This window comes from Puntigrus tetrazona, chromosome 5 (genome assembly GCF_018831695.1).
Source record: "Puntigrus tetrazona isolate hp1 chromosome 5, ASM1883169v1, whole genome shotgun sequence".
NCBI lineage: Eukaryota > Metazoa > Chordata > Actinopteri > Cypriniformes > Cyprinidae > Puntigrus > Puntigrus tetrazona.
Window position 1 is genome coordinate 6,768,509 of NC_056703.1, and position 21,740 is coordinate 6,790,248.

Consider the following 21,740-nt stretch of genomic DNA (forward strand, 5'->3'; position numbering starts at 1 on the left):
AATAGCTTCAAAAAGCATCAAAGGGCCTGACTTAGAAGAGTCTGTGAGCGGTGTGTTAATTCACACAGTCGTCGAAGTCACTGAAGGTTTGTTATTTCAGGTTGACTGAAAGGAGGACATGAGATGAAAGGGATTGGGACTATGTAGAACTTTCTCTCTGAGTGTCCTTAATTCATTTTATTCATTTAATCTTTTGTGCCAATATGAGCTTACGTTTCCTCGAACATAAGAGATAGATCTACAGAGGAGGCTGTTTATTTGTGTATGTAAATTTATGACACGCTAACCTCATTCTTTGTAGAAACTGTCAGAAAAGTTTTGGTGAGTATTTTTAAAATGATTATTTATGGTTTCATACCGCTTGCATGTTTCACTTAAAAAGGGGGTTGAATATTAAAGACAAAAAAGTAAGGTTTGCTACAGATTATTTCTTTTTTTCTTTTAAAATGCTCTTCCCGAACGTTGTATTCATCAAGGAATATATTAAAAACGTATCTTGGTTTCCACACAAATATTCAAGACTTGTACACACTAGGACGATTATCGTGCACAAATATCGTCAGCGTTTTTTCAACTTTATGTTGCAAACCTTTTATTTTTCTCCCGCCATTTTTGTTTTTACAGTCAATTTATTAAAAACAGTGAGTGCACGCAAGGCGATGACGTGTGAGCGCTGCTGACAGATTCTTCACTCCTATTGGTTGTCGCTCGCAAAATTTGCTGCTCATTTGCATAAAGAACTTTTGTCGCTTGACTCGCGTCGTTTGACACGCCCACATTTGCTCTTGTCGCCGGACGTCGCCAGCTCTCCATTGAAAATGAATGGGATAGTGTCGCTAGCGGTTGAACGGGGTTTAACTAGCATCACGCAAAAAAAAATTATATAAAAAAGGCTTCTATTTCCGCGACGTCGTGGCAGGAACAAAAGCATGCAAACTATATGACGGTAGTATGTATAATACGAGTTTAAATATATTGCACAACCCTATAGCCATACTGAAAGCAATAACAGACAGTTTAAGTTACCTCAGAATAAATTCAAGCAAAGACGTCCGTTAAAACTGTAAACCCATCGCGAGTTTGTACATTTAATTATGTTAAAAAGCTGTAATATTTCTGAATTAGATTATAGATGTAGCAATTTAGCTGCGAGAGCGCAGATCTTCTAGAGAGCCCGCCCACGCATGATTCTGATTGGCTGTGGCATTTGATTGATTGATTGATGGACGCCACAAATTGTTTGTCGCTGGAATGCTGTCGCGTTGCGTGTAGTTAGGGCAGCAGCTGTTTTCAGCCTTGATAATAAGAGATGTTAAGTGAGCACCAAATCAGCCTATTAAATTTCTGAAATCATCTTTGAGAACTGGAAACAACAGGAAAGCACAATTCAGCGTTTCCATTTCTCACCACAAACCAGACAACCCTGCTAGATCATAAAATGCACATCTAAAGGCTAAATTAGCAGATATTAAAGAAAAATGTGCACACAGAGTCTTTCCAGCTCTGAGCGCACATGCACGTCTCAATTAAACTCTGAGCTGACTCTACACTTTCCTCAAAAACAAAGGCTGTCTGACTTTTATTTCCCCCAGGCCTAGACACCGAAGTGTGTCTGTGTACAACGAGCTACATTAAAAGCTGACGCACAAACTTGCTCATGGGGCACGAGACCGTCCGGCTATCCCTGACTGAGAGAGACGGAGGAAGACTGGCCACACAAGTGTGAAATTCCATCACAGGATTTCCTGAATTTAATTTTTCCATCTGAAAGGCTTATGACTGCAGCTCAGCAGACCATTATTTCAGCTCCACAAAGCTGAGGCGAGGATGGGCATGCGCACAAGCACACAAACTGCACCATCAACTGTCCCGTAAGCCTTAAAGATTATGACTCACGTTACGTGTTGTTTTCTCTGAGCCGGGTCCATGAGCCGCAGCGTGTCTCTGATCACACCCACCTTCACCTCTTCATCTACTGGACTCGGGACATATTCAAACACACCAGGTGACACCTGCAACATATGGCATCACGTTAATGTTCCTGTTAGTCTGTAATCACAAGTACTGTCACTGTCAGCTTACAGTCGGCAAGATCAAATGTTACTGCTTATAAAAAACTTTCTTAATCGTAACTAAGGCTGTATTTATTTGAGCAAAAATAGTCAAAACGTTGTGAAATATTACTACATTTTAAAATAACTTTTACAATTTAAAAATACATTTATATATTTTTTTATTAAATATCCTGGTGCAATGCCCAACTCAATCTGTGCAAGAATCATCTGAGAAAACATCTTTATTTGACCCTATAACTCTAGCACTCTATATTCTAATTCTCTTCTTAAAAACTTTTAGCCTCGCATTTATTTACTAACTGCTTGTTTTCTTATAAAAAATAACACTGCCATCTCTATTCTTTTTGTATTGTTTTCTTTTATTATACTATTGACAAAAGCAAAAAGGGCTTGCTCTGTTCATTTAGTATTTTCTTATTATTTATTATATAATTTAAAGGCAAAAAAACCCTTGCTATTTGTATTGTGTTAGGCTAACTGAGACCTGTCATAGCACTTGCATATTGCTCTTTTGTTGATTTGATTGCTTCCTTTGTCCTCATATGTAAGTAGCATTGGGTGAAAATGTTTGCTAAATGACTAAATGTAAATATTTAAAAATTTGATTTAAACCTGTGATGGCAAAACTTAATTTTGCGGCTGTTAAAAACAGTTGCTTAACATTATTCTGGAAACGAGGACTTTATTTTCAAGATTATTTGTTAAATCCAAATAAAAAGAATCAAAAGAACTGCATTTATTTGAAATGCTAATATTTTGTAAATTTAATTACTTTAAAATTACTTTAAGGTATTTTGATTAGCCCAGCCTTGCTGAATAAAAGTATTACTTTGAAAAAAATACCACAGTAGCGTATACTATGGTAGCATATAACGTGACCCCTGTATATGTATATGTATGTATGTATGTGTATATATATGTATATATGTATATATATATATATATGTGTGTGTATATATATATATATATATATATATATATATATATATATATATATATATATATATACTATAGGCCTTTATTATGGCTTACAGATAATGACAAAATTCAGTGTCCCGGAAAATTAGAATGTTACATAAAATAAGAAAATAGATATTTTAAACAGAAATGTTTGAGATGAGATGTACCTGTAAGCATCCCACTAATAGAACATCTGCACCCTCACCTCCTGTTCATGTTCAATCCTCATGCTGGGATTGGCATTGACCTCTAATAAAACAGGCTTCAAGTTTTTCATCAGCAGGATATCAAAGCCCAGGATCTAAAAATGGGACACATCATCTTCTGTTATTTACTATCTATTGATTTAGAAAAGCAGTGAAATACAGATAATAGCTTATGGGTATGTGCTATTTTTGCAAAACGCATCTCACACATAAAAGAGTTCATTGCAAATGTACCTGAAAACATGTCGGCCCTGGTTTTCCAGGTGGTATATCTGCCTGATAATACACCTTTAGTTCAGGCACGAGTGCAATTACTGTCTTGATAACCAAAGCGATAATGTCTGACCAGACCTTCTTGATGTCCACTCCTTTAGATGCCAGGCGATAGAGAACGCTAGAGAACGTGCGTTTACTGCCCGTGCTGCAGCTGTCGGAGTGAACAAAGTTCCCGCTGTGCACATTAAGGGAATAGTTGGTGAGGTGCATAAAAACATGACTAAGGTTCTTCTGGCTGGGTTCTTGGTAGGGTTCTGTGCAGAACCTGGAAAGACCCTCTTTAGCGATGTAGATTTCTAGAGGCTCCAACGAGCGGACCAGAACGTACAGGCGGATATCAAACTTCAATTTATCGATGAGCAGGGGTTTCTGGATGTATTCTTGAACAACTGCTTGTTTGATCTGAGAACCTGAGATGACCCGAAGGTCAGCAGGGTCACGGATGAGGTAGATGCCATCGCCCTGGGATCCGCTGTCCGGTTTGACGATAAAAGTGGGTTTAAGGGTTGAATCATTATCTTTCAGAAGACGAATCTTTAAAAAAATTGAGAGGACAAGAGCAGAAGGTGAACAGTGACATTTTTTTCTAACGTGCTTGAAAAAGAACTTAAAGAGGCCATCCTTGAAAAAAATACAATCTGAATTACATTTCAGTGACATAATACTTTAATTCATGCTTTATTTCTATTCTACATGCTGTCCTTAATGATAACAATTTATTTTCATTTTTAAAATTAATTCAATTTAGTTTCTACGTTAGTATGTATTTTAAAAGATATTTAAATGCATATGGATATTCAAGCAGATGAGTTATTTATTATCAATGATAGTAATAATAATAACAACTAGAAAGTACATTTCCTGAAGAAAATGTGAGTGGTGCTTGCCGTGGCAAAACTCGCCCCTCGGTTGCTAGGGTAGATTGGTTGGTTGCTAGGAAGCAGCTTGGTAGCTGACAATGATGATACACTTGTCACTATGAATGATATAAACCAACCCCCATGTCTCTATGACGTTCCGATTTAAAGATATGCCCGTTTGAGTTGGGGTTGCTAGGTGTTTGATAATGGTTGCTAAGGCGTGGATAGGAGATGTCTATGGTGACTCAGGATTGGCTGTTTGCTGCCCTGAGTCAATCGCACCCACCCCCATGTCTCTGTGACGTTCTGTTTTGAAGATATGCAAGTTTGGATTTTGGTTGCTAAGGTCATCGATAATGGTTGCTAGGGCGTGGCTATAAACAGCTGAAGTAGTTCATGATTGGCCGTTTGCAGCCCCGAGTCAAACGAGCCCACCCCCATGTCTCTATGACGCTCTGATCCAAAGATACCCATCTGAACCATTATAATGGCAGTCTATGGAATCTGTTACTAGGGCGCTCTAAATGGTTGCTAGGGCGTGGCTTCACACCTTCATAGTGATTCAGAGACTTTGATTGGTTCGCTGAGTAAAACGAGCCCACCCCCACGTCTCTATGACATTTTAATGCAAAGTTATTTAGATTTGCAAAATTCCTATGTAAATTACCATAGTAGGAAAAACACATGTGCAGTTTTACCCTCACCATAGTAAAAGTTTGGAGGTCTCTTGCCCCCAGTGGTAAAACTTTTACCCCACTGTGTGGTATGTTCTCGCTCAGCTTGATAAAGTCTTCAAATCTGGTGATTTACAAGTTTGTGCGATATTCTCGCTCTGCGCTACGATCCGTCAAAGTTTGGCGCAATGTTAAGTCTATGGGATTTTTCGCCCGATTTTTCGCCCGGTGTACGAAAAATCGTCGCCCGATCGCTTATAAAAGTCATAGCACATCTTTCCACAATACCCGCACGATTTGACGCCCGTTTCAGGTGTGTGGCAAAAACTGCGGGACTAGTTACGCGCCGAAATTTGTCCGGAATCTAGTATAATAATAATAACTAGAAAGTACATTTCCTGAAGAAAATGTGAGTGGTGCTTGCCGTGGCAAAACTCGCCCTCGGTTGCTAGGGTAAATAGGTTGGTTGCTAGGAAACAGCTTGGTAGCTGACAATGATGATACACTTGTCACTATGAATGATATAAACCAACCCCCATGTCTCTATGACGTTCCGATTTAAAGATATGCCCGTTTGAGTTGGGGTTGCTAGGGTGTTTGATAATGGTTGCTAAGGCGTGGATAGGAGATGTCTATGGCGACTCAGGATTGGCTGGTTGCTGCCCTGAGTCAATCGCACCCACCCCCATGTCTCTGTCATGTTCTGTTTTGAAGATATGCAAGTTTGGATTTTGGTTGCTAAGGTCATCGATAATGGTTGCTAGGGCGTGGCTACGAACAGCTGAAGTACTCCATGATTGGCCGTTTGCTGCCCCGAGTCAAACGAGCCCACCCCCATGTCTCTATGACGCTCTGATCCAAAGATACCCATCTGAACCATTATAATGGCAGTCTATGGAATCTGTTGCTAGGGCGCTCTAAATGGTTGCTAGGGCGTGGCTTGACACCTTCATAGTGATTCAGAGACTTTGATTGGTTCGCTGAGTAAAACGAGCCCACCCCCACGTCTCTATGACATTTTAATGCAAAGTTATATTGATTTGCAAAATTCCTATGTAAATTACCATAGTAGGAAAAACACATGTGCAGTTTGACCCTCACCATAGTAAAAAGTTTGGAGGTCTCTTGCCCCCAGAGGGTAAAACTTTTACCCCACTGTGTGGTATGTTCTCGCTCAGCTTGATAAAGTCTTCAAATCTGGTGATTTACAAGTCTGTGCGATATTCTCGCTTCTCTGCGCTACGATCCGTCAAAGTTTGGCGCAATGTTAAGTCTATGGGATTTTTCGCCCGATTTTTAGCCCGGCGCACGAAAAATCGTCGCCCGATCGCTTATAAAAGTCATAGCACATCTTTCCACAATACCCCGCACGATTTGACGCCCGTTTCAGGGTGTGTGTGCAAAAACTGCGGACTAGTTACGCGCGAAATTTGTCCGAATCCGGAATAATAATAATAATAATAACTAGAAAGTACATTTCCTGAAGAAAATGTGAGTGGTGCTTGCCGTGGCAAAACTCGCCCTCGGTTGCTAGGGTAAATTGGTTGGTTGCTAGGAAGCAGCTTGGTAGCTCACAATGATGATACACTTGTCACTATGAATGATATAAACCAACCCCATGTCTCTATGACGTTCCGATTTAAAGATATGCCCGTTTGAGTCGGGGTTGCTAGGGTGTTTGATAATGGTTGCTAAGGCATGGATAGGAGATGTCTATGATGACTCAGGATTGGCCGTTTGCTGCCCTGAGTCAATCGCACCCACCCCCATGTCTCTGTGACGTTCTGTTTTGAAGATATGCAAGTTTGGATTTTGGTTGCTAAGGTCATCGATAATGGTTGCTAGGGCGTGGCTACGAACAGCTGAAGTACTTCATGATTGGGCGTTTGCTGCCCGAGTCAAACGCAGAGCCCACCCCATGTCTCTATGACGCTCTGATCCAAAGATACCCATCTGAACCATTATAATGGCAGTCTATGGGATCTGTTGCTAGGGCGCTCTAAATGGTTGCTAGGGCGTGGCTTGACACCTTCATAGTGATTCAGAGACTTTGATTGGTTCGCTGAGTAAAACGAGCCCACCCCACGTCTCTATGACATTTTAATGCAAAGTTATATTGATTTGCAAAATTCCTATGTAAATTACCATAGTAGGAAAAACACATGTGCAGTTTTACCCTCACCATAGTAAAAAGTTTGGAGGTCTCTTGCCCCCAGGGTAAAACTTTACCCCACTGTGTGGTATGTTCTCGCTCAGCTTGATAAAGTCTTCAAATCTGGTGATTTACAAGTTTGTGCGATATTCTCGCTTCTGCGCTCACGATCCGTCAAAGTTTGGCGCAATGTTAAGTCTATGGGATTTTTACGCCCGATTTTTAGCCGGTGTCATGAAAATCGTGCGCCCGATCGCTTATAAAAGTCATAGCACATCTTTCCACAATACCCACACGATTTGACGCCCGTTTCAGGGGTGTGTGGCAAAAACTCATGGACTAGTTACGGCGCAAATTTGTCCGAATCTAGTATAATAATAATAATAAGAATAAGTATGAGGAATAGTAATAGTGTGCTTTGCCTTGAAAGGCAAGCACCACTAATAAGAATAAGTATGAGCAATAGTAATAGTGTGCTTTGCCTTGAAAGGCAAGCACCACTAATAAGTATGAGGAATAGTAATAGTGTGCTTTGCCTTGAAAGGCAAGCACCACTAACTAGAAAGTACATTTCCTGAAGAAAATGTGAGTGGTGCTTGCCGTGGCAAAACTCGCCCTCTGTTGCATGACTAGCATGTCGTTAGCATGTTTCTAACATGATTAGCAAAGTGACTAGCATGTCGCTAGCATGTTTTTAGCATGATTAGCAAGTGACTAGCATGTCGCTAAAGATGACTAGCATGTCGCTAGCATGTTTTTAGCATGATTAGCAAAGTGACTAGAATGTCGCTAGCATGTTTTTAGCATGATTAGCAAAGTGACTAGCATGTCGCTAGCATGACTAGCATGTCGCTAACATGTTTTTAGCATGATTAGCAAGTGACTAGCATGTCGCTTCATGACTAGCATGTCGCCATTGCAAGTTTTTAGCATGATTAGCAAAGAGACTAGCATGTCGTTAGCATGACTAGAATGTCGCTAACATGTTTTTAGCATGATTAGCAAGTGACTAGCATGTCGCTAGCATGACTAGCATGTCGCTAGCATGTTTTTAGCATGATTAGCAAGTGACTAGCATGCCATCGCAAAGATGACTAGCATGTCGCTAACATGTTTTTAGCATGATTAGCAAGTGACTAGCATGTCGCTAGCATGACTAGCATGTCGCTAGCATGTTTTTAGCATGATTAGCAAAGTGACTAGCATGTCGTTAGCATGACTAGCATGTCGCCAGCATGTTTCTAAAGATGATTAGCAAGTGACTAGCATGTGTCGCTAAAGCATGACTAGCATGTCGCTAGCATGTTTTTATCATGATTAGCAAGTGACTAGCATGTCGCTAGCATGACTAGCATGTCGCTAACATGTTTTTAGCATGATTAGCAAGTGACTAGCATGTCGCTAGCATGACTAACATGTCGCTAACATGTTTTTAGCATGATTAGCAAATTGACTAGCATGTCGGTAGCATGACTAGCATGTCGCTCTGATGTTCTGATGCAAAGATATAGGTCTTGCTAAAAGGTTGCTAGGGTGTTTGATAATGGTTGCTAAGGCGTGGATAGGAGATGTCTATGGTGACTCAGGATTGGCTGTTTGCTGCCCCGAGTCAAACGAGCCCACCCCCATGTCTCTGTGACGTTCTTTTTTGAAGATATGTAAGTTTTGGTTAAGATTTTGGTTGCTAAGGTCATCGATAAAGGTTGCTAGGGCGTGGCTATGAACAGCTGAAGTAGTTCATGATTGGCCGTTTGCTGCCCCGAGTCAAACGAGCCCACCCCATGTCTCTATGACGCTCTGATCCAAAGATACCCATCTGAACCATTATAATGGCAGTCTATGGGATCTGTTGCTAGGGCGCTCTAATTGGTTGCTAGGGCGTGGCTTGACACCTTCATAGTGATTCAGAGACTTTGATTGGTTAGCTGAGTAAAACGAGCCCACCCCCACGTCTCTATGACATTTTAATGCAAAGTTATTTAGATTTGCGAAATTCCTATGTAAATTACCATAGTAGGAAAAACACATGTGCATTTTTCCCTCACCATACTATGTCAATGGGGCAACTTTGGAGGTCTCTTGCCCCAGGGTAAAACTTTACCCCACTGTGGGGTATGTTCTCGTTCAGCTTGATAAAGTCTTCAAATCTGGTGATTTACAAGTTTGTGCGATATTCTCGCTCTGCGCTACGATCCGTCAAAGTTGGTCGCAATGTTACGTCTATGGGATTTTTCGCCCGATTTTTCGCCGGTGTCTACGAAAATCGTCGCCCGATCGCTTATAAAAGTCATAGCACATCTTTCCACAATACCCCGCACGATTTGACGCCCGTTTCAGGGGTGTGTGGCAAAACTGCGGGACTAGTTACGCGCCGAAAATCGTACGGAATCTATAATAATAATAACTAGAAAGTACATTTCCTGAAGAAAATGTGAGTGGTGCTTGCCGTGGCAAAACTCGCCCTCTGTTGCATGACTAGCATGTCGTTAGCATGTTTCTAACATGATTAGCAAAGTGACTAGCATGTCGCTAGCATGTTTTTAGCATGATTAGCAAGTGACTAGCATGTCGCTAGCATGACTAGCATGTCGCTAGCATGTTTTTAGCATGATTAGCAAAGTGACTAGAATGTCGCTAGCATGTTTTTAGCATGATTAGCAAAGTGACTAGCATGTCGCTAGCATGACTAGCATGTCGCTAACATGTTTTTAGCATGATTAGCAAGTGACTAGCATGTCGCTCGCATGACTAGCATGTCGCTAGCAAGTTTTTAGCATGATTAGCAAAGAGACTAGCATGTCGTTAGCATGACTAGAATGTCGCTAACATGTTTTTAGCATGATTAGCAAGTGACTAAAGATGTCGCTAGCATGACTAGCATGTCGCTAGCATGTTTTTAGCATGATTAGCAAGTGACTAGCATGTCGCTAGCATGACTAGCATGTCGCTAACATGTTTTTAGCATGATTAGCAAGTGACTAGCATGTCGCTAGCATGACTAGCATGTCGCTAGCATGTTTTTAGCATGATTAGCAAAGTGACTAGCATGTCGTTAGCATGACTAGCATGTCGCTAGCATGTTTCTAGCATGATTAGCAAGTGACTAGCATGTCGCTAGCATGACTAAAGATGTCGCTAAAGCATGTTTTTATCATGATTAGCAAGTGACTAGCATGTCGCTAGCATGACTAGCATGTCGCTAACATGTTTTTAGCATGATTAGCAAGTGACTAGCATGTCGCTAGCATGACTAACATGTCGCTAACATGTTTTTAGCATGATTAGCAAATTGACTAGCATGTCGGTAGCATGACTAGCATGTCGCTACGATGTTCTGATGCAAAGATATAGGTCTTGCTAAAAGGTTGCTAGGGTGTTTGATAATGGTTGCTAAGGCGTGGATAGGAGATGTCTATGGTGACTCAGGATTGGCTGTTTGCTGCCCCGAGTCAAACGAGCCCACCCCCATGTCTCTGTGACGTTCTTTTTTGAAGATATGTAAGTTTTGGTTAAGATTTTGGTTGCTAAGGTCATCGATAAAGGTTGCTAGGGCGTGGCTATGAACAGCTGAAGTAGTTCATGATTGGCCGTTTGCTGCCCCGAGTCAAACGCAGCCCACCCCATGTCTCTATGACGCTCTGATCCAAAGATACCCATCTGAACCATTATAATGGCAGTCTATGGGATCTGTTGCTAGGGCGCTCTAATTGGTTGCTAGGGCGTGGCTTGACACCTTCATAGTGATTCAGAGACTTTGATTGGTTAGCTGAGTAAAACGAGCCCACCCCACACGTCTCTATGACATTTTAATGCAAAGTTATTTAGATTTGCGAAATTCCTATGTAAATTACCATAGTAGGAAAAACACATGTGCATTTTTCCTCACCATACTATGTCAATGGGGCAACTTTGGAGGTCTCTTGCCCCAGGGTAAAACTTTTACCCCACTGTGGGGTATGTTCTCGTTCAGCTTGATAAAGTCTTCAAATCTGGTGATTTACAAGTTTGTGCGATATTCTCGCTCTGCGCTCACGATCCGTCAAAGTTGGTCGCAATGTTACGTCTATGGGATTTTTCGCCCGATTTTTCGCCCGGTGTCACGAAAAATCGTGACGCCCGATCGCTTATAAAAGTCATAGCACATCTTTCCACAATACCCGCACGATTTGACGCCCGTTTCAGGGGTGTGTGGCAAAACTGCGGACTAGTTACGCGCAAAATCGTACGGAATCTATAATAATAATAACTAGAAAGTACATTTCCTGAAGAAAATGTGAGTGGTGCTTGCCGTGGCAAAACTCGCCCTCGGTTGCTAGGGTAAATAGGTTGGTTGCTAGAAACAGCTTGGTAGCTGACAATGATGATACACTTGTCACTATGAATGATATAAACCAACCCCCATGTCTCTATGACGTTCCGATTTAAAGATATGCCCGTTTGAGTTGGGGTTGCTAGGGTGTTTGATAATGGTTGCTAAGGCGTGGATAGGAGATGTCTATGGCGACTCAGGATTGGCTGGTTGCTGCCCTGAGTCAATCGCACCCCACCCCATGTCTCTGTCATATTCTGTTTTGAAGATATGCAAGTTTGGATTTTGGTTGCTAAGGTCATCGATAATGGTTGCTAGGGCGTGGCTACGAACAGCTGAAGTAGTTCAAGATTGGCCGTTTGCTGCCCCGAGTCAAACGAGCCCACCCCCATGTCTCTATGACGCTCTGATCCAAAGATACCCATCTGAACCATTATAATGGCAGTCTATGGAATCTGTTGCTAGGGCGCTCTAAATGGTTGCTAGGGCGTGGCTTGACACCTTCATAGTGATTCAGAGACTTTGATTGGTTCGCTTGCTGAGTAAAACGAGCCCACCCCACGCTCTATGACATTTTAATGCAAAGTTATATTGATTTGCAAAATTCCTATGTAAATTACCATAGTAGGAAAAACACATGTGCAGTTTGACCCTCACCATAGTAAAAGTTTGAGGTCTCTTGCCCCAGGGTAAAACTTTTACCCCACTGTGTGGTATGTTCTCGCTCAGCTTGATAAAGTCTTCAAATCTGGTGATTTACAAGTCTGTGCGATATTCTCGCTCTGCGCTACGATCCGTCAAAGTTTGGCGCAATGTTAAGTCTATGGGATTTTTCGCCCGATTTTTCGCCATCGGCGTCGAAAAAAATGACGCCCGATCGCTTATAAAAGTCATAGCACATCTTTCCACAATACCCGCACGATTTGACGCCCCGTTTCAGGGGTGTGTGGCAAAAACTGCGGGACTAGTTACGCGCCGAAAATCGTACGGAATCTATAATAAGAATAACTAGAAAGTACATTTCCTGAAGAAAATGTGAGTGGTGCTTGCCGTGGCAAAACTCGCCCTCGGTTGCTAGGGTAAATTGGTTGGTTGCTAGGAAGCAGCTTGGTAGCTGACAATGATGATACACACGCTTGTCACTATGAATGATATAAACCAACCCCCATGTCTCTATGACGTTCCGATTTAAAGATATGCCCGTTTGAGTTGGGGTTGCTAGGGTGTTTGATAATGGTTGCTAAGGCGTGGATAGGAGATGTCTATGGTGACTCAGGATTGGCCGTTTGCTGCCCTGAGTCAATCGCACCCACCCCCATGTCTCTGTGACGTTCTGTTTTGAAGATATGCAAGTTTGGATTTTGGTTGCTAAGGTCATCGATAATGGTTGCTAGGGCGTGGCTACGAACAGCTGAAGTACTTCATGATTGGCCGTTTGCTGCCCCGAGTCAAACGAGCCCACCCCCATGTCTCTATGACGCTCTGATCCAAACATACCCATCTGAACCATTATAATGGCAGTCTATGGGATCTGTTGCTAGGGCGCTCTAAATGGTTGCTAGGGCGTGGCTTGACACCTTCATAGTGATTCAGAGACTTTGATTGGTTCGCTGAGTAAAACGAGCCCACCCCCACGTCTCTATGACATTTTAATGCAAAGTTATATTGATTTGCAAAATTCCTATGAAAATTACCATAGTAGGAAAAACACATGTGCAGTTTGACCCTCACCATAGTAAAAAGTTTGGAGGTCTCTTGCCCCCCAGGGGTAAAACTTTTACCCCACTGTGTGGTATGTTCTCGCTCAGCTTGATAAAGTCTTCAAATCTGGTGATTTACAAGTTTGTGCGATATTCTCGCTCTGCGCTACGATCCGTCAAAGTTTGGCGCAATGTTAAGTCTATGGGATTTTTCGCCCGATTTTTCGCCGGTGTACGAAAAATCGTCGCCCGATCGCTTATAAAAGTCATAGCACATCTTTCCACAATACCCGCACGATTTGACGCCCGTTTCAGGGGTGTGTGGCAAAAACTGCGGGACTAGTTACGCGCCGAAATTTGTCCGGAATCTAGTATAATAATAATAAGAATAAGTATGAGGAATAGTAATAGTGTGCTTCGCCTTAAAAGGCAAGCACCACTAATAATAATAAGTAAGAATAAGTATGAGGAATAGTAATAGTGTGCTTTGCCTTGAAAGGCAAGCACCACTAATAAGAAGTACATTTCCTGAAGAAAATGTGAGTGGTGCTTGCCGTGGCAAAACTCGGCCTCGGTTGCTAGGGTAAATTGGTTGGTTGCTATGAAACAGCTTGGTAACTGACAATGATGATACACTTGTCACTATGAATGATATAAACCAACCCCATGTCTCTATGACGTTCCGATTTAAAGATATGCCCGTTTGAGTTGGGGTTGCTAGGGTGTTTGATAATGGTTGCTAAGGCGTGGATAGGAGATGTCTATGGTGACTCGGTATTGGCTGTTTGCTGCCCTGAGTCAATCGCACCCACCCCCATGTCTCTGTGATGTTCTGTTTTGAAGATATGCAAGTTTGGATTTTGGTTGCTAAGGTCATCGATAATGGTTGCTAGGGCGTGGCTACGAACAGCTGAAGTACTCCATGATTGGCCGTTTGCTGCCCCGAGTCAAACGAGCCCACCCCCATGTCTCTATGACGCTCTGATCCAAAGATACCCATCTGAACCATTATAATGGCAGTCTATGGAATCTGTTGCTAGGGCGCTCTAAATGGTTGCTAGGGCGTGGCTTGACACCTTCACAGTGATTCAGAGACTTTGATTGGTTCGCTGAGTAAAACGAGCCCATCCCCACATCTCTATGACATTTTAATGCAAAGTTATATTGATTTGCAAAATTCCTATGTAAATTACCATAGTAGGAAAAACACATGTGCAGTTTGACCTCACCATAGTAAAAAGTTTGGAGGTCTCTTGCCCCCCAAGGGTAAAACTTTTACCCCACTGTGTGGTATGTTCTCGCTCAGCTTGATAAAGTCTTCAAATCTGGTGATTTACAAGTTTGTGCGATATTCTCGCTCTGCGCTACGATCCGTCAAAGTTTGTCGCAATGTTACGTCTATGGGATTTTTAAGCCCGATTTTTCGCCCGGTGTATGCGAAAATCGTCGCCCGATCGCTTATAAAAGTCATAGCACATCTTTCCACAATACCCGCGCGATTTGACGCCCGTTTCAGGGGTGTGTGGCAAAAACTGCGGGACTAGTTACGCGCCAAAAATCGTACGGAATCTATAATAAGAATAATAATAACTAGAAAGTACATTTCCTGAAGAAAATGTGAGTGGTGCTTGCCGTGGCAAAACTCGCCCTCGGTTGCTAGGGTAAATAGGTTGGTTGCTAGGAAACAGCTTGGTAGCTGACAATGATGATACACTTGTCACTATGAATGATATAAACCAACCCCATGTCTCTATGACGTTCGATTTAAAGATATGCCCGTTTGAGTTGGGGTTGCTAGGGTGTTTGATAATGGTTGCTAAGGCGTGGATAGGAGATGTCTATGGCGACTCAGGATTGGCTGTTTGCTGCCCTGAGTCAATCGCACCCACCCCATGTCTCTGTCATGTTCTGTTTTGAAGATATGCAAGTTTGGATTTTGGTTGCTAAGGTCATCGATAATGGTTGCTGGGGCGTGGCTACGAACAGCTGAAGTACTCCATGATTGGCCGTTTGCTGCCCCCGAGTCAAACGAGCCCACCCCCATGTCTCTATGACGCTCTGATCCAAAGATACCCATCTGAACCATTATAATGGCAGTCTATGGAATCTGTTGCTAGGGCGCTCTAAATGGTTGCTAGGGCGTGGCTTGACACCTTCATAGTGATTCAGAGACTTTGATTGGTTCGCTGAGTAAAACGAGCCCACCCCCACGTCTCTATGACATTTTAATGCAAAGTTATATTGATTTGCAAAATTCCTATGTAAATTACCATAGTAGGAAAAACACATGTGCAGTTTGACCCTCACCATAGTAAAAGTTTGGAGGTCTCTTGCCCCCCAGGGGTAAAACTTTTACCCCACTGTGTGGTATGTTCTCGCTCAGCTTGATAAAGTCTTCAAATCTGGTGATTTACAAGTCTGTGCGATATTCTCGCTCTGCGCTACGATCCGTCAAAGTTTGGCGCAATGTTAAGTCTATGGGATTTTTCGCCCGATTTTTACCAGTCGAAAAAAAATCGACGCCCGATCGCTTATAAAAGTCATAGCACATCTTTCCACAATACCCGCACGATTTGGCGCCCGTTTCAGGGGTGTGTGGCAAAAACTGCGGGGACTAGTTACGCGCCAAAAATCGTCACGGAATCTATAATAAGAATAATAATAATAAGTAAGAATAAGTATGAGGAATAGTAATAGTGTGCTTTGCCTTGAAAGGCAAGCACCACTAATAAGTAAGAATAAGTATGAGGAATAGTAATAGTGTGCTTTGCCTTGAAAGGCAAGCACCACTAATAAGTATGAGGAATAGTAATAGTGTGCTTTGCCTTAAAAGGCAAGCACCACTAATAAGTAAGAATAAGTATGAGGAATAGTAATAGTGTGCTTTGCCTTAAAAGGCAAGCACCACTAATAAGTATGAGGAATAGTAATAGTGTGCTTTGCCTTGAAAGGCAAGCACCACTAATTAAATATAATATATAAAGTAATAATAATTAAAAGATTATAAACAAAAGGACACAAGGCTGACCTAACGCTGCATTTAAAAATAAAAAATACAAGTAAAGCCTAAAAGGCTGGTGAATATCCATTAATAGCATTATGGTTATTAGGATTGATAAATCCTCATATTTCCAACTTGTACAGTGGTTATTTGCATGCCTGTTTTCTCTTTTCCCCCCTTCCACAGATCTCTGCTGCCCCCTGCAGCTTTTCCCATGAAATAAATGTTACTCAAACACGTTTTTTCCTGATTCATGCTCAAAGGTTCACGCACAAGTAAATAGCAACAAATAAAATCACACATATGCAATAATATGTGGAAGGAGACTGAAGATGTAAATCCAGTAGCTGCAGAAACTTGTCGTTCACAATTAGTCGTTGCTGGCCACTTAAACTGCTTAACCTGGTTTTACTGTGCTTCTGTCCTGACCAATTACTACTACAGCAATCTGCCTAAAGATACACCACAGAGAGAAGCGCTGACAGTTCGTCTAGCTTCTGTAACTGTCCTCTTTGTGATTTCACAGACTCATTGAGCTTGTACCTGTGTGGAAAAGAGTTGGAATTCCTCAGGCAGTATCCAGGAACGTGGGTAGAAGTTGTACTCCTCCGGGAACAGCTCCTGCATGGTACGCACCGCACGACTCAGGTTTATCTTCCGCAGCATCTCTATCATTCCTGCTGACCGACAGGATGGTTGATGAGAAAACAGTGTAGTCAAAGAGAAATGGCACAGAGGCCAGAAAAGGGCCGCAGCTCCCCAACAGTCTATGGCCCTACAGGGACATTATGACACATTTTAGAGCCCTATTTCCCGGACGTTTCGTTAAATCATTTCATTTCAATGGCTCCAAAGCGCGCGCACAGACGCACAGCTTGGAAAGGCTGTTTGTGTGAAAGCAACTGTCAATACAGCTATGAAAACAGCCATATTCCTTCCAACCCATGAGTCAGCAGCTCTTGAGGCTACTTTATGACTCCACTGCTGAAAAACGTTCCAGTGAACAATACTCGCCATACTGTATGACTGATAACCGTCCTCTAAAAGCACCTTCTTTTTTCATATTCATCATGCTTTCCTATCAAAATGCTTGCTACGCATAAAAAAAACCCCTTGTTTTTAACCTAGTTTGAATTTTTTATAATGTATAAACACGATCGACACACGTGAGGTTGTATTCATTTTTAGGGTGCTTAAATTAAAAAATAAAGTGTGCACAGACTTTAAATAATGAAAATGTGACAAAGTTTAGTACCATTTTTCAATTTCCACATTTGTTTAAGTTAGTTTCAGCAATGGTCTTCCATAGTTGGAGTTTTGTAATTTATGCATGGATTGTTTTTTTTGGAACAGGATACAGTGTATGACCACGTCAAAACCAGAGGGACATCTTCAACCGCAGAAACAGGTCAGATCATTCAACTTTGTGATACACTGATTTGTTTAGTTGTTTGTTTATACAATTATATAATTTACTATCAATTATTTAACAGCCCTATCCCCACCCTTAAAACTTTAAAGAATTTAATGTTGTAAATCTCCTCCTTCCCGGGTAATTAACCATATTTATTATTTAAATATTCATTGTTGAAAAGGCTTTCCATGGTATTCCTTTTATATACGAAAAGCGCAAACGTGCAAGCAGTTGCCATGGTGAGAATGATATCTGCTTGTAATCGTAAATAAAGATATGCTGAAAATAAACACTGAAAATAAAATCGGATACTTCAGCAACCGTGGCTATTATATTTTTCAGTATGTTGTGTCGGCGTGTTTAAATGCAAATATCGTTCCAGTTTGAAATTTACGATTAAATGATCTTTAACGGCAGATCCCAGAATTTTGTCGTTTTTTAAACATTGCAAATCTATCCAATTAAATTGATGAAATACGCTGTTTCTAGACCTCTGAAGACCGACTTTATGTGAAGTTCACCTGGGAATTTGTTGACTTGCCCAGAGTTGATGTTCTCGTTGTCGTGAAAAGAGACGCCATGCCAGTAGATATCACAGGCTGTCCGCCTACCCATCGGAAACTGCAGGATCAAAAGGAGAAGTCTTGTAAACGAGGAACACCATCAATCATAACACAATAAACATGTCACACTTTTGACAAGGATGCAAAACATCGACTATGACTAACTGTACTGGAATAACAACAGCTCGCCTCTGCAGGACTTCAAGAATCATTTTAGTAAACAATTTCTACTCTTTCCTACAGTATGCATATCATGGCATTCTCTATAACTTGGAAGAATAGTTATAGAACAGAGGCCATTCACAGAGGCAGGGTTAAGATACGTTACTACCATCATGAATTTACATGTTTTGGTCGAGTTTCAAGTGCATTTTTAAGAGCCTGTTTAGGATGACTAGGCTACAGTGTGGTCTGAGGAGAAGTAGGTTATCAAGGGCGCTAATCAGGATGCAGGTAGTGTGCTTAGTTTAGACCAAGTTACATGTCTTGGGTTGGATTGTAGGAGGATCATGTCACCGTTTAACAGGCTAATGGAGCGTGCGAAGGTGTTGCTATATTAGTCACCTGGCACACAGAAATGTGATCAGATTAGGAGATCACGCAGGTTACAGTTGTGAAGGCCAATTTCTTTTTAAAAATGTCCTCATAAAAATATTGAAAGCCGTTAACGACAGAAATGTAGCCCTAGTTATTTCAGAGGCTCAGGAATCTGCGAAAGGTAGCGAATCTAAAACATACACCTTCATTCATAAAACGAAACCAAAGTGTGGACGTGTTTAAAAAATAGACATCACAGACTGTAGCAGAACAATTAATGTGACCTTTACTCGCTCCAGTTGCTTTAATCTGAAGTGCAGCAATTTTGCGCAGCACTGATGCTCATGTTTGTGACTTAAAATCATTTTGTGTAAACATTCATTAGGGTTCACCCAAAAATAAGAACCATACGATTCATTACTCCCAGTAAATAATGAAAACCTCCACATATTTTTCAGATAACAAACAAAACTATTTCGAAGACGGCTGGTAACTTTTGGGGACCACTGACTTCAAATAAAAACGAAACAAAAAGAAAGACATTTCATCTTTTACATTCCAGAGAAATAAGAAACAGGTTTAGATGTAAATTTGTATTTTTGTGTGAACTAGAAGAATCTTTTTCTATAATAACGCAAGGCGGTTTATTCAGTTTGCGTCTCTTTTGATGCATCAGGGTTAGCATAGATCTGCTCTGTCACAGTCGCTGTGGAGCGGGTCAGAAAACGAGGACATGCCTTTTCAATCCAATCACCTTTAGCTGTAACTACTTAAATGAAGTTACTTGGAATTATGTAGCAGGTACAAGACACGTGAAATTGTCACGAAACACCGAAGAGAAAACTTGTGCACCGAGAAATTCCAAACTTAAAAAAAGAGCATTTAAATTCAAACTATTCAATGCATTTAAGAAGTCAGACAAAATCGTTGTTTTGTTATACATAACTATCATCAAAAGTGTTCTAGTATTAGAAATGGCTGAATGTACACTATTTATAAACAAAAAGGTTTCAGTTCTGTTTTCTTCCTCCCTCCAGGGCCGAATAAGGCATACCGGACGTTCTTAATATGAACTGAATATCCGCCACTATGCGTCTCACGCCAGAGTCAAGTATCTCTTAAACATATTTTATTAAATTGTACTGTATTGCGTTATTTTAAAAAACGATATTACTCAGCGATCACTTTCGAACAAAACTCCATTTTAAGGTTTTTATCTCAAGCGAACTTTATAAACCACGTATAGGTTTTTAAATTGCTCTTTTATAGTATTTCAATTTGTGATTCACAATGGAAGCTGCTAACCAACCAATCATCTTTCCCCCGGGGAGGATCATTACCCCTGTTACATCATCCTGGACCCCCTTCAGATATTTCTCACATGTTACAGCAATACGGATATGTTCACCTGGTCTGGCTCAGCCTGTATGCTTTTGTGCCGAGCGCTGTATGTGTAACCTATGTGCAGTATGGAGAACCCGTATTAAATCCAATCTAAATGTACAACTTACAATACGTGTAGATCTGCAATGCATAGTGCCTTATTACATACCGTACGGTACAGGCACGGAGAGCAGTGGGAATACAGAAATGTGGGATTATCCCAGATTTAGTTTAATCATTTACCGCCGTGAAGGCAGAACCATATGGTTAAAGTCAGCAATCAGCTACATTACTACCTTTTCGTGTGTCTCTTTCAAATCAAAAACGTAAATGAGACGTAGACGACGGCAAAACGGATAACGGCATATGGCCTTTTCAGATCATAAACATGGATCTGTGGTTTAACAAACATTATTACTAAGTTACTACGGATCACCTACTGTGATAAGTTTCAAAAAGGCCCGGAAAACGTCAGCTGAACCCAGTTAAGACGTTGAATGGGTAACGACAACAACTGCCATCGGTTTGCCAGCTCGTTGACAGCCAATTCTGACTCTTTAGCTCCTGTAGCGGATCTTAAACCTAATGAGTCCGTATCAAGTGCTTCCAGATTAGCCTACATTATATTTATAATTAGATCTTCGCATCTATGTTTCTAAATAACTTCAAAGACCGATAGTCTTCCAAACATTTTTTTTAAAAGCACGGGTGGGAACTCCTCCTGCCCTTGAAACAGTCTTTTGGTGTGGCAGACAGGATAAAAGGTATAATGGATACGCTTAAACTTGAAACCGGCCTTCGACGAGGCAGCGCTGAATTACAAAGGCTCATAATATTTCAGAGGCGATGAGCAGAAGGGGGTGTAGACATTCACTCAGCAGAACCATTCACTACCTCCGGCCTGCCAGGTGTTGTGCACCGCATGGTATAGTTTGACGTCTTATCAATGTATTCATGAGTGTTTCTTTTTTTAATGCAGAGTGACTTTACATAGACGGTCAAGTGTAACCATATGCGTGTGTTTGTCACACGTGTTGAAGGAGAAGGTTAAAGACTGGCAACGACTGTTGAAATATTAAACCTACAAGTCAAGCGTAAGTGTTTGTTTAGAAAGTGTAGATAAGTCCAGTGGATTCATCCACTAATTTTAAATACACGGACAATCAAATAGGGTAGAACGGAGTACAACGCATTGCTCTTAACACACGCTGGGTTTCCATGTGTTATGGGGATATTCGGTAACACTTTATTTTAAGGTGTCCATAATACAAAGTAATTATCTAGTAAATGCTCAGTAGTAGCAGTTGTGGTTACGTAAAACAAAAATGTACTTATCATGTCACTAAGTTATGGAACTGTACTTATAGTTTGTAATCATGTAGATGTAATAAACTGCTACTGTTACACATGTCTGTTACACACCTACTTATGTAACCAAATGTTATTGTCACAAATGTATTGCAGGCTTTATAAAACTTAATTATAAATTCAAGTACACATATATAAGCTACTTAAAATAAAGTCTATCAAGATAGTGCTTAAGTGTAAGCAGCTGTGTAACAGACTCAGACTGTAACATATGTGTAACAGTAACTGCCTGTTACATCTACATAATTACAATCTGTAATTA

At 41.1% G+C, this 21,740-nt stretch overlaps 1 protein-coding gene across 2 annotated transcripts in view; it reads right to left on the reverse strand.

Annotated features, from left to right (window-relative positions):
- ttll11 (tubulin tyrosine ligase-like family, member 11) overlaps positions 1 to 21,740 on the reverse strand; it is a 28,891-nt gene that overhangs the window by 5,373 nt on the left and 1,778 nt on the right. For both annotated transcript variants that reach the window (XM_043238323.1, XM_043238322.1), the window contains exons 2-6: positions 18,149 to 18,248; positions 16,757 to 16,890; positions 3,476 to 4,051; positions 3,241 to 3,336; positions 1,897 to 2,012 (exon numbers count right to left, since the gene is read on the reverse strand). In XM_043238323.1, coding sequence (XP_043094258.1) covers positions 1,897 to 2,012; positions 3,241 to 3,336; positions 3,476 to 4,051; positions 16,757 to 16,890; positions 18,149 to 18,248 — 1,022 coding nt within the window. The remainder of the gene's footprint in view (positions 1 to 1,896; positions 2,013 to 3,240; positions 3,337 to 3,475; positions 4,052 to 16,756; positions 16,891 to 18,148; positions 18,249 to 21,740) is intronic.